We start from the raw sequence: 15747 nt of genomic DNA, 5'->3' as shown, positions 1-15747 counted from the left end.
GGGATACAGACTGTGCAACAGGACTAGATACAAAAACTCAAAAATGGACAGCACAATAATACCTAAGTGTAATGTAATTATGTTGGAACACTGAATGAAGCTGCACCTGAAATATGGTTTTTTGTTTTTTGTTTGTATCTTTTGTTTTTGTTTTTTTACTTTTTTCTTTTTATATATATATATTTTTATTAGTATTATTATTTTAATTCTCGTCTCTATATTAACATTCTATATCTTTTTCTGCTGTTTTGCTAGTTCTTTTCCTAAATTGATGCAAATGTACTAAGAAATGATAATCATACATCTATGTGATGATACTAAGAATTACTGAGTGCATGTGTAGAATGGAATGATTTCTAAATGTTGTGTTAATTTCTTTTCTTTTTTTTGATAAATAAAAAAAATTAAAAAAATATATATATATATCTGGAATGATGGAGACTATTAAGAATAAAACCCTAGACTCCTTATAAAGTCTCCAGACAGAAATGTACTCTTTGGCCTTGGTAGTGACTTAACACCATAAATTGCTAGCACCACTGTTTGCTTAGTATTAAAAAGTTGCTGACAAGGCAACAAAGTGGCCTATATGACTTAATTAGCATGCCTTGCTGTACCATGTAAATGAATGAAGCCAAATAACAAAACCACGATGAATCCAGTTGTTTTTTTAAAACAAGAATAATCTGTAGAGATTATTTATGAATACAAGGGGAAACTGTTAAGAAAAATTTATCCAAAAGTTACAAATAAGGCAAAAGAATGACTATGTATATTTTTAACTTTAACAATCCCATTTAAGGGTTATCTGACTTTCTGAGGCATGTTACTTTGTTTGACTTACTACTACTAATTATTAGGGCCAGACTCTGTTAAATTGGATGTTGAAAAAACAAAACACTGTTAAATTGCAAATGATTTCTCTTTGGTACAAAAGATGACCCCAAAAGTTAAGGATTTATTGCTGGGTAAGACATTAATCAGTTTTGTATCTAATTTAGCAAACAAAAGACCTGGTTTAGCTATTCTTTGCATGCGAGTTCATAAGGAGACAATAGGTGCTATACCAAATGCAATATCTGGGAGAACAGACATACAGCTGAAATAAATGGCATGGAATGCATTCCAGAAAGAGATGTGGATGAAAGCCTACCTTTTCTTGAACAGAAAACACAAGCTGAGAGTCAAAAGAGAAAAGCAACCAAATGATTCTCATGTATATGAGCATGATAGCTCTGTAGTTTCAGCTTCATTTCAACCACTGCCTATTCAACTTCAACAAGTTTATATCTCCCCGGTGCCACAGCCAAGACTGCCACCAGTTCTGGGAGCACCAGCCATGACTCCAGGCATCCCCCTGTCAATGCCAAGTGTTCTTCCCCTAATGCCTACGTGCTACGTAGACTACATCATCCAGAGAAAATTATTCTGTGATGAAAATACATGGTGACAATGGATGGAACAATGACACCTAGACCGGCAATACCCCCTGATACCTGGTATGCCACTGGGTATGCCCCCACCTGTGGAGGTGGAATTCCATTGGAATTCTCCAATGACTTAAGCACAGGCTGCTTCAGCTGTAGGTATTCTTAATAGACCACTGGATCTGAGAGCAGCAGTTCCTGCTCCACAGCCTCCAGTTACTAAGCTATTTTTCTCAATTTTAGGCAGGCTCCAGCAGCTATCCAAGCACCTCTTGGTACAGATTTCAAGCTCTTGGATAGTACCTCTGCAACAACAGAGCCTTCAAAGCCTGCATTACCTGCTCATGCACAGTCTACGGCTTTTACCACTAGGACAACAAATAGCACTAGAGCTCAACCAGTGCCTTTAATACTCAAGTAAGCCTGCTATACTTACCCCAACCAGTGCAACCAGGAATTGGATCCATCCAGATGAGGACAGATCACTGGAAGAGAGAAGGGCACAGTTATCTAAATATCAGTGTAATCATCCTCAACTAGGCTAGGCCCTTATGAGTACTCCATGGGTTGGGCCAACTCGAGATGTGATGCAACCGCAGCCAGGCTATTCCACGGGAACAAAGAATGAGACTCCCAATGCCACCTCGCAGTCAGTATGGTGGGCACGATCCAGGCATGTCAGGAGAGCTTCCTGGAGCCTGCCACCATGCAGGCAGAGACCACCACTGATTCCCCATGACCAAGGTGGACCCCCTCAACCTCCCATGGGAACTAGGGCTCCTATGATGTCAAGAGGTAACTGTTACTGATCTTACTTCATCCGATCCAATAGGCCTGGAGATTAAACCTTTTCTCAACTTGTACTGCTTAGATAGCCACACTTCTGTCAATCAAGGCTTCATTGTGATCTTAACAGACATCATTTCTGCATACCAGGAACTACCAGACATTTGTTTCACATGGGAAAAATTATTTAGAACTTATCCTGAAGTTGTGGAAAAACAAAAATCATACTTTGACACATCTTGTCTCCCAGGATGAAGAAAAAAGCAAAATTTAATGTCTCATTTCCCGTATTGGGAAAAAAACGTCTCTAAGCAATGTATATATCTGGGAGGTGTCTGGATCTTTACAAGCTCTTAATTACAGCTTCGAAAGCTAGATGAGCAATGGAAGAATACAAATAATGCTAGCCAGAAGGGTAGGAAGACAAAGAAACCTAGAGTGCCACTGTCTCTTACCTACGTTGTTGCTAAGACTTCCTAATTTGCTCCTGGCCATCAGTTTTGTCCTCCTTCAGTCCATTCTTCTCATTGCAGCCAAGATGATAGGGTCTATAGAAGGCAGAATTATTTCATTCTGTACTCTTAGTAAATAAAATCTATTTCCTTTGATTAGATAGGCATAGATCCTGCTTAGTTAAATATTGTTTTTTGTCACTTTTCCTTTTCCCCTTTTGATAAAAGAATATTTGAGGGAACTCATTCTACATGATTTGTGTAAGGCCAAATTCCACCCAGCCTCGCCCCACGTCAGAATATCTAATTCCTTTAGCCACAATGATTGATTCAAGGATGGGGATGTGATCCAAGTCATGCAATCAGAATCTTCCTTGAAATTTTTAATGACATGATGGACAATGAAATACTGTCTTTTTTCTGGAAACAACAGCTGTAAAAATAATGCAAGTCAATGGCCATCTTTGCTATTCTGCCTGCTGGGAATGAAACCAATTCTAAGGAAAGGTGCTGAGAAACCAAGAGCGTGATCTGTTGACATCTGAACACCTGAATCCAGATCTACCCCTTAAACTCTCTAATCATAGCAGCCAAATTCCTTTTGTTTAAACTAGCCTGAATTTGGTTTTCATGAATTAAAGAATCCTGGATAACCCAGTAGGTTTAAGTCTCTACAACCTGAGGTGCATGGGTCATGAGACTGAGAACTATATATAAAATAACCAACTATATTATATATATCTATATATAATAATATATAGATATATACAGTCAAGTTTATATAAAATCATCAAATTTTACATGATAAAAATAATGTTTAAGATGGTGGCTATTCTCTATCCTTAAATAACTATTGAGGAGCTCGAGATACTTCCTATAAACCCACAAAGGATAGGTGGGACAAACAAGCATTAAGAATTTACACTGGTGGAAGGTATATGATTTTGTATATACACCAATACCTGGCATTCAAGAATAGAAAATAACTGTCATAATAATGTAACTCTGCAACGCGCTTTATAGCCACAAAGCACTTTCACATATACCATTTCATATAATCTCTACGGAAACCCCGAGTAGTTCTTGCTAATATTTTCTTAGGGTTTGGCCTTCTGTCAGTGTGTCACTGCTTCATCTTTGGAAAACAGCTCCTTTTGGGGGGAGTAAGGGGGAAGGAGACCATATAGATTTATTTATACTGAAGTTTGTTTCCCAATTGCAGTGGATATGTTGGTTTTACCTGCCCAGCTTCTCTGGATTTTTAGGGAAGCACCTCTTCCAAACTGGCTATGCAAGTTGTTTCAGTGAGATTGGACCTCACACTTCCCTGCTCTAAAGGCTTACTTAGACTTAGGCCAGGTCATTGCGAGAAACCCATTCCTGAAGCAGTAAATGGTTAGTTCAGTCAACAGCATGACTTAGGCAAAGCTGAGTAGTCTTGAGGATTTTACTGGGTTTTTGGAAAGAGACACTCACTCTCCTTGGAACTGCAAATGCAAACAACCAAATTAGCTTGGAGTTGCCAGTGGACACCTTTATCACCACTAGAGGAAGAGACATGAAAATATAGTAATACAGAGGCAACCAGCACAGAGGTTGAGGTCAACTGTCCTTGATCTAGCAATGCTCAAACATTTTTTTTTTTGAGCATTAACTTTTTTTGACTTAACGATAACATGTCTGTGGGTGAACAGGTGGGTATGGAGGCAGTGAGGCATGCACATTTTAGGTATAGTTAACTTAAGCTAAGGGCAAATTATCTGGCTTGTGGACTAACAGAGGTTGAAAAATAAGAAGTTACATTGCAAAAAATGTAAAGAAACATTTTGAATGAAAACACCTAATTTCTAGAGGGTTCTAATTGGAACTACAGGGTAACCCAGAGTTGCCAAATTTTATGCACTACCAGAGGGGAACACCTTTCCTCCTTACTTCACCTATGGTGAGGGGCAGCTCATGTGGCTCTGGAGTGAGATTGCTCATGTGGCTGTGGAGTAAGGAGAGGGAGAAAACTGGGATATATAGTCTGGTCCATTTTTTTAAACTGAAAACTCATTTAAGTAAATAATTATTAGGACTTCTAGTAGATAATTTAGTTATTAATTGTGAAGTAATCTGAAGAATGTTTAGAATTCTTATACTATCATTTTTATACTTTCAGATGATATTACATTGTCCTCCCTAAAACCAAATGTAAGTATAAATTTACACTAAATCGTGTTTTTTAAAAGCCATATTTAGCCTAGTTTTAATTGTGGTTTTGATATGACATTATTTCCTCCCTTCCCTGCCCTGCCCCCATTAAACTACTAAGTGAGAAGTGCTTGTATTTGGCCTCATGACTCGTAGCACCGTTTCATAGAAACTCTACTCTCTTTTCCTCTACTCTCTCTTTTGCAGATTGGATGAAAATGCACCCCATCCCATCTCTCCAGAAACTGTGAAGTCCAAACACAATTAGAAACAATTTCCTGAATGAAATGGAGATATTTCATGGTTGTTCCTTATCTCTGAAAATGTACTTAAATTAGGAGAATTTAAAAGGAATTTACAAAAAGTTTCTGACAATATATAAACAACGTCTTTATTGACAGTGGGTCAGCAAGAGCACAGTTTTGTTTATAAGACACAAAAAACATTTGGAATGTAGAACATTAAAACTTCCAACATTCATGCCAGAGTACAAACAATGTAGTCAGATTGAACAGACAGCATTAAAAGGACAAATATTGAAAGGCAAAGGGCCAGAGTTCCCAATAAAACCAACTTGGATCAAGTTCTTTAACACTATTGAAACTGCAATTAGATTGCAAACTTGAGTCTCTGGAACCATTAGATAGCTCCTGGTTAAGTGATGCTCATAACGAGAAAAGCAGACTCCTCCAGGTCTCAAGCAGGTTGTATAGGGAGCAACTCCAAACGGAAGTGAAGCTACTTCTTTGTAAGTTCATAAAGAAGGATGCTCACAGCTCTTAATCATTAAACAAAAGGTGTGGAAGATACACTCATTTTTTTGTGATTTCTACAGGTTAATGCTTAACTACTTCATTAAAAAAGAAAGAAAGAAAGAAAAATATATGGAGGTTCTCTATATAGCTATTTCTTGGGTACCAGATCCTTTATCTATGTTACTTAGTCCTTACAACCACCTTATGCAGAGGGATAATGTATTCCCATTTTACAGATGAAAAAACTAAGGCTCAGAGAATATGTTGTTTTACAAGGTCACACAACTGGTAGGTAGAGGTGGAATTCAAACATAGCTTTGAAAGGCCAATGTTTATTATTTTGTTAATCAAATTTTAGACCCCAAAAGGTGAACATATTTTAGTTTATTACTCAAACACTTGGCATAGTGAGAAAGTTTTAGTAACTTCAATTTTGTCAGAAGTCATTCTGGGAAATATTCTAGGGTTAAGATTATTCTGATGCACCATTATTTCCCATTTCTCTTATTCTTCCCACCCCAAATCACATTTGTAGCAAAAATAAAATAAACGGCTATGTTACAACCTTAAATCGTAGTGGCAGGACTACTGAGATTCTGAGTCATTACTACTGGGGTTATTTATTTGCCTTGCTCTGCTTACCAATCTGACCCATGAGGGCAAACTAAAATGGCTTTACCCCCTACAGAAGGTTAAGATCACAAACACCAACTTTTCCATTGCACCCTAAATACATTGTGCACTGATTTCTCTAACTGGTTTGAATCCCATACCCTACCCCTTGACATGGATGCTCTAACCCTGGGGTTGGCAAACATTTTCTATTAAGGGCCAAACAGAAAACATTTTAGGCTTTTCTAGAAAATCTCATTGCAACTAATCAACTCTGCTGTGGTAGCACAAAAGCAGCCATAGGCAAAATGAGTGTGGCTATGTACCAATAAAATTTTAGAAAAGTAGGTAGCACGCTGTATGTAGGTGGCAGACAAACTTGGCCTGGGGGTGTAAGCCACTACTTGTCAATCCCTGCTCTAAACCATTAACATTAAAGTTTTAAATATTTAAATATTAAAGGAGAGGTTAAGCCCCTTTCCACTATTCTGTTCTTGAGCCAGCCATTCTCCTACACTGACAACTCAGACTCTGAACCTTTCTACCCACCTCAACCCCCACTTCAATGTGTTTTTTCATTCCAAAGTCTCATCCCAGGTCTTTCAGTCTGGTATTCTGTGATTTCCATCATTGCTGGATCTATGTTCTACTCACTGTTAATGAGACTGCTCGCTGCTACCACCATTTGATTGAACTTTAGGCTGTACTTTCCCTCAGCAACACAATGAAGGTCTACTGAAGAGGGAACTGGGATAATATGAAGGGGCAGAAGTATGGAATGGTTGTTGGATGGTCATGAAGGACAGGACTTTAGGAGAGCAAAAAGAAAGAAACTATGAAAGAAGTAACTATGACTTTCTTCTATCAATTCTCTATAGTTTTCTTTCCATACAACATGTAATAGGTACTATAGTAACAATAAAAACTGACGTTTGCATAATATTTTTCTAAATATTTATTTGAACTTTTGCATCACAAATCCTATCACTGGTCTTTGGTCACCCAGGTAGCTTATGTCCAATGTATCATTATGGTTTCATTATTTTTCCACTTACTTTAAGGCTCTGGAACATAGCTTAGACCAGCCAGCATAGCAAAAGAACAAGAATACAAAAATGTGGGTAAACATGAAGGCCAGAGAAATGACAACTTGTTCTTCATGGAGGGAAGCTGTTTATCATCAAGTGAGTCACTGTCCTGTGAGCTATTCTCCATACCTGGCAGGAAGGTATGCACTGGAGTCTCACAGTTGCTTCAGTTCTTCTATTTGACTGGCACCCTAAATACAATAACACATTGAATTCATCAACTTTTCAGACTCTTGACATTCCTGGGGCTTTTTCTCAAGGTAATATATCATAGTTTACAGAAAGGTGAATAATGTAGAGAAATGAAGTCACGCTGATAAATATAGAAAACAAAGGACTCATTTGATACTAAGGATAAGAAAAGAGGGACTTGATCTCAACTATAGTTAAGATTTGACCCATTCTCTAGTTCATGGAAACCTCCAGGGAAATGGAAGAATAACAATTATTTTATTGAAATCTGTAACCTATATAACCCATGTGCTTTGTAAATAAATTCTAGTTATGTACATCAAATTAGATAGTAGCCCTGGAGAGGGGGCGCTAAGCAGCTTTCAGCTATTAGTCTTTATGTTTTTATGCCTAACATAAAGGAAATGACACTCTGGAGAAATTCCACTACTATAAATTTGGATTTGTATTTTAGAATCAAAGAGGAACAAGTCTAAGGCTATCTAAGGATATGAGCCTTTAGCCTAATTGAATAACCAACAACCTCCTTATAAAGCCATAAGCCACAACAGGGCTTTAATATGACAAGAGAGGGGGAAATTTGATTTTGCAATGATTAAATTGCTACTTACACCCAAGGATTTCTTGAATTTCCACAAATGGGCATGGGCGAGGGTGATTAAAATTTGAGATCTCTGGCTAGAAGCTTTCAAAATTCTCAAACCAATGAATATAAGGGACATTTTGCTTATGGCTCAAAACTGCATTTTGAAAGTGGTATGAGATAAACACAGATATGGTCTTAAAGAAGCATTTTATGTGTCCTCCACCCAACCACTCAAGTATTTAACATGTGACAAAACCAACTCACATTTCTTCTTCACACTCAGTTTCTTTTCAGGGTTGCACTTCAGTGTGAATTCTTTGATGTCTGAGGAGGGATGAACTGCACTTAAAGCTTTTCCCACATTCATTACATCTATAGGGTTTTTCTCCAGTATGAGTCCTCTGATGTTGAATAAGAGCTGATGAATGAATGAAGGCTTTTCCACATTCAGTGCATTTGTAGGGCTTTTTCCCAAGATGAATTCTTTGATGTTTAGCAAAATTTGAACTCCGGCTGAAGGTTTTCCCACAGTCATTACACTCATAGGGTTTCTCTCCAGTATGAATTCTCTGATGCTGAACAAGATGTGTACTCTGACTAAAAGTTTTTCCACACTCACCACATTCATATGGCTTTTCTCCAGTATGGACTCTCTGATGCTTAGTAAGGGAAGAACAATGGCTAAAGGCTTTTCCACATTCTTGACATTTATAGGGTTTCTCTCCAGTATGAGTTCTTTGATGTTTAATGAGCGCTGATGAATGAATAAAAGCTTTATCACATTCATTGCATTCATAAGGCTTCACTCCAGTATGAATCAACTGATGCTGAACAAGATGTGTACTTCGATTAAAGCCTTTCCCACATTCACTGCACTCATAGGGTCTCTCTCCAATGTGAATTCTCTGATGTATTGCAAGTGATGAACTTTCTGTGAAGGTTTTCTTACATTCACTGCATTCAAACACAATTCTAGAATGAGTTCTCTGATGCTTAGTTAAATTAGCCCTGTGGCTAAAAGATTTCCCACATTCATTGCAGGAATAGGGTTTCTCTCCAGTATGGACTCTCTGGTGTCGAATAAGCACAGAATGGTAAGTAAAGAGTTCACCACAATCAACACATTTATGAGGTTTTTTCTCTTTATACATTCTCTGCTTTTTCATTAAGTTTGATTTCTGTTTCAGTTTTCTTGCAAGTGTATGAAAGGCATAGGATTCTTTGGGAATTCTCTCTTGAGTGATAAAGACAGACTTCTGACTGAAGTTTTTCCAATATATATCATGTTCATGAGCTCTTTCCCCAGAGAGTGGATTCATATGGGTGAACATTTCTCTTAAATGTCTTTCTTGATTTACTTGCTGATTCTCTAACCAATTTTTACATTCAAGAGTTGTCTCCAAGTTGGAGTCATAAACACTGTTTTTCGTCAATCTGTCTATTATGGTAACCTGGCACGACTCTTCCTTGGAAAAATCTCGCACTGAATTTGATTCCTTGCTCTCAGGCCTAGTCTGCCAGTCTGAAAGAAATTAGAAATGTAAAGTCGTTTGTTTTCTGTGCTCAAGAAAAAGGCAGTTCTTTAATAGGTAAGAGCTAATGAAGATGAAAAACATGCCTTCAAGTTGTGTATTTATAAAATGAAGAAAATGAAGAAAAATTAATGTACAGTAAATGCAGAGATGAGTAGAGCCCATCTAGGAGAGTAGGAAAATAGGAAAGGTGACCAGGAATACAGGGGAAGGGATGCAGATGAAGCGATACATCTTTGGATGAGCAGGAAATGAATGCACTAGGTTAGGATAAGGGAGAAACAACTTCTCATAGAACCCTACTACTCTAATAAATATCCAGGCAGTTAATACTTTGGTTTAGATTATAGTTACAGCTTCTAAATTTCCATTCCCCCAATCTTACTCATGTCCAAATATGCATTCCATTGCCAGTTTAATCTTTCCAAACAATGCTCTAATAAAATGTCCTTGCTCAAAAATCTTCTATGATCTCCCAAAGATATACTGGCAAAAATATGAAATGATACATGCAGAAGGCTATTCATCGCAATACTACTTGAGGCTGCAAAAGACTGGAAACACCTCAAATATTTTACTACAGGGAACTGACTGAATAAACTATGGCATGTACAACGGTGTCCTATGCAACTTTTAAAAAAGAGAGAGAGGGAGAGATCTCTATATATTGCTATGAAGTGATCTCCAGGATATTAAGTAAAAAAAGAAAGGTAAAAGTGAATGTACAGGGAAAAAATGGGGAGGGGGAGGTGGTCAGATTCAAATATGTATACATATTTGATTATATTTTCAGAAACCACAGAAGAAAACCAATCAAAAGGCAAAAAAAATTGTTACCTATAGTACAAATGTCAGAAGAGAGGTGACCAGGTAGGGATTTTCTCTAAACATACCAATATAAATATATTGGGATGCTTATATCTAACATAAAACTACTTTATAACATTAAAATAATTTGAATGCCATAGTTCTGTCAAACAAATAGACAAATAAGTGAAACAAAAGAGCAAGCTAAGAAATAATCTCAAGTATATATAAGAATTAAAGGCAACATTAAGATGGCATTTCAATCAGTAAACAAAAGATTTTATTTTTCCAACAAATGCTGCTACCATAACTGATTAAACATTTGAAAAAACATTAAGATAAATCTGTTCCTCATTCCATACACCAAAATATATTCTATTCATTCATCTATCTATCCATTCATTCAGCAAATATAAACTGAAGCATTATCATGTATTACACCCTGCACTAGGAAGTATGGAAAAGCTGATACAGTCCCTGTACTCATGGAAGGGGAAGGAATTTAATCTAATATTTACAAATAAATTCACAACTGTGGTGAGTATTGGGAGAAAATGGCAAGTGCAGCTATGAAAATCTGGGAAGAAGCGTTAAAGTTTTCTTGAGGAAGATATCTTTGGGCTGGATGATGAATAAAAGGAAGAGCCAAGTACATCATATTGGGTTTAGGTGAGTGTTTCACATAATACATACAAAAGCAGTGAGATGAGCCTTCTAGGTAGAGGGAATGAAATGTACAACCCTGAAGTGAGAGGGACAACCAAGAAGAGCAGCCTGGCATAACAGTTGAGAACGTGGACTCTAGAGGATGTGAGTTTGAATCCAATCTCTGCCATTTCCTGGCTGTGTGACTCTGCACAAGCTATCTAACCTCTCTGCTTCAATGTCCTTCCGTGTAAAAATAGGGCAATATGGCAGCTGCATCCTAAAGGACAGCAGCAGCTCCTACCTGAAGGAGCATTAAGCAAGAATAAAGCACTTTAAAACTCTTCCTGACATGGTGTAAGTGTTACGCAAGTGTTTGCCAAAGAAAGTAAAGAAATAAATTGATTAAAGGCTAGTGCAGGCAGGTGGAAGTAGCGAGCGATAAATATGGTTGATGTACCTCCGGCAGTCTGCAAGTTCAAAACTATTTTCAAATAGTTTCAAATAACTTAGATGTTATTTGACTTCTTCACTTTTCTTGATTTGCACTGATGGTGCAAATGTAACGACGGCAAAACCGCCAGTGCCTGAGCCTGAAGCAGGACAAGGCACCACCCACAGCGGTATATTCCTCCCCGTCATGTGCACAGCTGCCGATTTCACTTTTAAACTCCAAAGGAAGTAGGAAAAATTATTAATTTCATTAAATCTCAGATCGTGAGTGTAGGCCTTTCTCATATTCTGTGTGATGAGATGGAAAATGTTCACACCAAAGTATGACAGGTGTCTTGAAAAAATGACTTGTGCAATTATTTTAGTACGAAGCTGTGAAGTCACTGATTTCATGGAACAGAATTTTTATAAGAATGACACACAAACACTGTTATTCAGGTTGGATACTGGCAGACATTTTCTTGAAAACGACCTTCCCAATACTTAAAACTTTACTGATGATATCAGTGGTAACATTAAAAAATGCAATGAGTCAATGTTTGGAAGATCATCGTAACTTGCTGAACCAATATTTTTCAAAAGAGCAATGGAATTTAATGTAACAGAGTTTGAAATGCTTATGGATACAATTTCAGATCTCACAATACACCTAAGCTTTAAGAAATTACTATCTGCCCAGTTTTGGTGTGGTATCAGAGAATATCCACAATTATATGAAAAATCTATTAAATAAGGCTACCATTTCCAACTACAAATCTCTGTGAGAATGGATTTTCTTCATACACTTCAACTAAAACAGCATTATCACAACAAATTGCACTCAGAAGCAAGTATGAGAATCCTACTCTCTTCTATATTAAGCCAGACACCAGAGATTTGCAAAAGTGTGAAACAATGTAATTCCCCTTGATAACGTTTTTATTTCAGAAAATAACTTTTTCTTTTAAAAATGATTTTATTTATGTTAACATAATAGGTTTATAATTGTTACTTTTAAATGAATTCATAAATAGCTTTAATTATTTATTATATTTAATTATAATCTATTTATTTATTAATGGATTAATAAATAGCTTTAAATGTCATCAGTTTTAATTTCTAATACACTAAATATTAGGAGATATAACCAAAAGCTTCAGGGTCTTTGTGGTAGGTTAAATAATGAACCCTAACAAACACAGGTTCTTAATGTGAATCCTTTGTAAATAGGACCTATTCTGAAAATGTTATTTTTAGTTAAGGTATGGCCATCTGATTTAGGATGGGGCTTAATTCATACTATTGAAGACTTATACAGAGGATTCGCAAGTCATGGAAGCCAGAAAAAAAAGACATCACCATGTGACAGGAGTCAGGGATACAAACCAAGGAATCTCAAGGATTGCCAGCAACCAGCACCACAACACTACAGACTCTGAGAGAAGGCAAACATTGCTGATCTCTTGAGCTTGGACTCCATCTAGTCTCAAAACTATGAGCCAATAAATTCCTGTTAAGTCAAAACCCATTGTATGGTGTTTGTTATAACAACCTGGTAAATCAAGATGGACCTCAATAATTTTTAAGGAGTCAAACTAGGTCCTTGGTCAAAAAGTACATGAACTATTGAGCTAGAGTACAGAGACAGAGGGAAAGTAATCTGAGATAAGGCTGGAATAATGAATAAAAGCCAGATTTTGCAGGACTTTGGAGGCCTCGATGATATGGGTTGCTTTCCTAACAGGAATGGGAAACCACTGAAATATTTTATGCAAAGGGTGTGACATGATTATATCTGTATTTTGAAAATCTGTATTTTACAATTTGATAAGACAGTGAGCATAGTTATGACACTAACTGGAAGACAGAATTTGGATGTATATCAGGCAATGTCTTTGAAACAGGCAAATGGAGAAATCAAGTAGTTACAATGGAAATACAAATTTGGGATTCATCTGCATAAAGATGATAATTTGGTTGAGGGCATGGATGAAACTACCTCAGGAGAAAGTAGAGGCTGCAAAAAGGTGATGCTAAGAAAAGGAAAAAAACTGTAGTATCTAATAATACAGGAAATGGATCAAATGAACTATGGAATATAATCATGATGACTATTACATAGATATTAAAAACAATGAGATGAAATGAAAGAACACACACACACACACACACATATATATATATATATACACACTGGAAAGATTTCCAGCACACCACTATTAGCTGGGGGAAAGGAGGAAGTACCAGAACAATGCATTCACAATGATACTATTTACCACTAAAATGTTATTAGTAGAGAGGGGGACTGAGGATGGAAGAAGGGACCAAGGGGGATATGATTTGTTTGTATTAATTTTTTTACAAGGAGAATATAATTAAAATATATTTAAAGGATGAAAAGCAACACTTTGACCTTTAAGACAGAGAAAGCACGAGAGGAAGAAGTCTAGCTCCACATCCACATTTCCCATTGTCTCCTCATTCTGCTCAGTCTGTTTCCTGTCCCCTCCACTCCATGGAAACTAACTTAAGTTAAATAATGGCTTCCATGTTGTCAAATCCAACAGTCTCCCTTCTGTCCCTATCTTAGTCCACCTTTCAGCAGTACTCGACACTTTCCTTTGTGAAGCACTTTCCTCACCCAGTCTCATGGCTTGAAATAACTCTATTTTTCAATGACTCCCAGCAGTTCTTAAAAAGGAAACGTATAGCCTTCATTGCTTTTATTAGAATAGCTAAAAATTAAAGAGCTATTCTTTCAAATAGAAAAGTTAGAAAGAGATCAACTATAAAAAAGTATAAGTAAGGAAATAAGAAAGATTAGAGTAAATTAATGAAGCAGAGAAAAGACTAACAAAATAGAGAAACTTCTCACAGAAAACAAATACAATAGCATTTGGAAAGAAAAGGGCAAAATAACAATAGATAGAGCAGAGATTAAAAAGCATGAGAGAACATTATGAACAATTCATGCCAATTAAATTAGGAATCCACAATTAGATGGATAACTTCCTAGGAAAAGCAATTTAACAACAACAAAAAAAACTGCCTAAAAAGAAAAGAACTGTATCCATTCAAGATACTGAATCTATAGTTACATTCACACACACACCAGGTCCAAGTGGTTTTGTAAGTATATTATGAAGTCTTTGAGAAAAAAACAAATCACTAGTGTCTATACTGGCATCTCTAGGATTACATTATTCTTCCAGTTAGAGAATGATGTAATCCTATCCAATTAATTTTGTAAATACCAAAAATTTATGAGAAAACAATGGGCTAATCTCACTTATGACTATTGGCACAAAATTCCTAAATAAGATAATGGCAAAATAAATGAAAGTGTAAAAATGGAATACTTCATGAGCAGAGACGCAAGCATAGTTTAACTTCAGAAAAACTGTTAATGTAATTCACCACAGTAACAAACTGAAAAAAAACAATATGACCATATTGCCATATGCAAATTATAGCCAATAAAATTCAACATTCAATTTAAAAACGAAAACAAAATCTTAGCAAAATAGAAATAGAAAATAATCTGTTAAATGTTATCTATCAAAAAATCTACTGTAAACCTGATTAATTGTGAAATGTTAAATACAGCACTTCATTTAAAGAATATGAAAAAGATACACTTCTTTTTAAACATTATTCTGAAAATCCTAGTCAAGCAGTAAAGACAAGAAACAGAAAATAGATATAAGGATTAGAAGGAGGAAATAAAACTGATATTATCTGCAGACCAAATGACTACCTACATAGACAAGCGAAGATTCTCTACAGATAGTTATTGGAACTAACATGGTTGAATAAGGCTGACGGTTATAAAATCAGTATGCAAAAATCAGCTTTCTTATAGATTAGCAATAAACGATTAGGAAATTTAATAAAAAGAAAACATCTCCAACAAAAAGAAAAAGATTATTAGTCCAATTAAAAAAAAAAGGGCAAAGGATATCAACAGTTATTTTAAAACGATGAAACCTTTTTCAAGCCAAAAACACATCTAAGGCTCAAACTCACCCACAACTAGAAAAATGAAAAATTTAAAACATGAGATATTTCACACCCATCAGATCGACAAAAAGTTTCTAAGTCTGATGACATCAACTATTAGTGGGGCCTTGATAGTTCCTAGTAAAACTAAACATGTGATACCTTAAGATCTAGCAATTTTTCTCATATTTGCCCTAAAGCAACTAGCATAGCTGAATATAAGGAGTCAATAAAAGGACGA

The 15747-nt window shown here is 36.2% G+C and overlaps 1 protein-coding gene and 1 pseudogene across 7 annotated transcripts in view; one reads left to right on the top strand and one right to left on the bottom strand.

Moving 5' to 3' along the window:
* Positions 1-937: 937 nt before the first annotated feature.
* Positions 938-2236, top strand: LOC143686701 (BUB3-interacting and GLEBS motif-containing protein ZNF207 pseudogene; annotated as a pseudogene).
* A 308-nt stretch (positions 2237-2544) lies between these two features.
* Positions 2545-15747, bottom strand: part of ZNF286A (zinc finger protein 286A) — a 29177-nt gene continuing 15974 nt past the window's right edge. For 5 of the 7 annotated variants that reach the window (XM_077166080.1, XM_077166081.1, XM_077166083.1 and 2 more), the window contains 2 exons: positions 8356-9613; positions 5211-7504 (listed from right to left, as the gene is read on the bottom strand). In XM_077166080.1, the coding sequence (XP_077022195.1) occupies positions 8382-9613 (1232 nt within the window). In that variant the 3' untranslated portion in view covers positions 5211-7504; positions 8356-8381. Of the gene's footprint in view, positions 2762-5209; positions 7505-8355; positions 9614-15747 lie in introns of those variants that run through there. The other 2 variants (XR_013177937.1, XM_077166079.1) reach the window with 2 other exon arrangements.

The sequence above is a fragment of the Tamandua tetradactyla genome, chromosome 6, assembly GCF_023851605.1.
Source record: "Tamandua tetradactyla isolate mTamTet1 chromosome 6, mTamTet1.pri, whole genome shotgun sequence".
NCBI lineage: Eukaryota > Metazoa > Chordata > Mammalia > Pilosa > Myrmecophagidae > Tamandua > Tamandua tetradactyla.
Note: the sequence above shows the minus strand (reverse complement) of the source record. Positions and strands in the feature narration are given on the sequence as shown.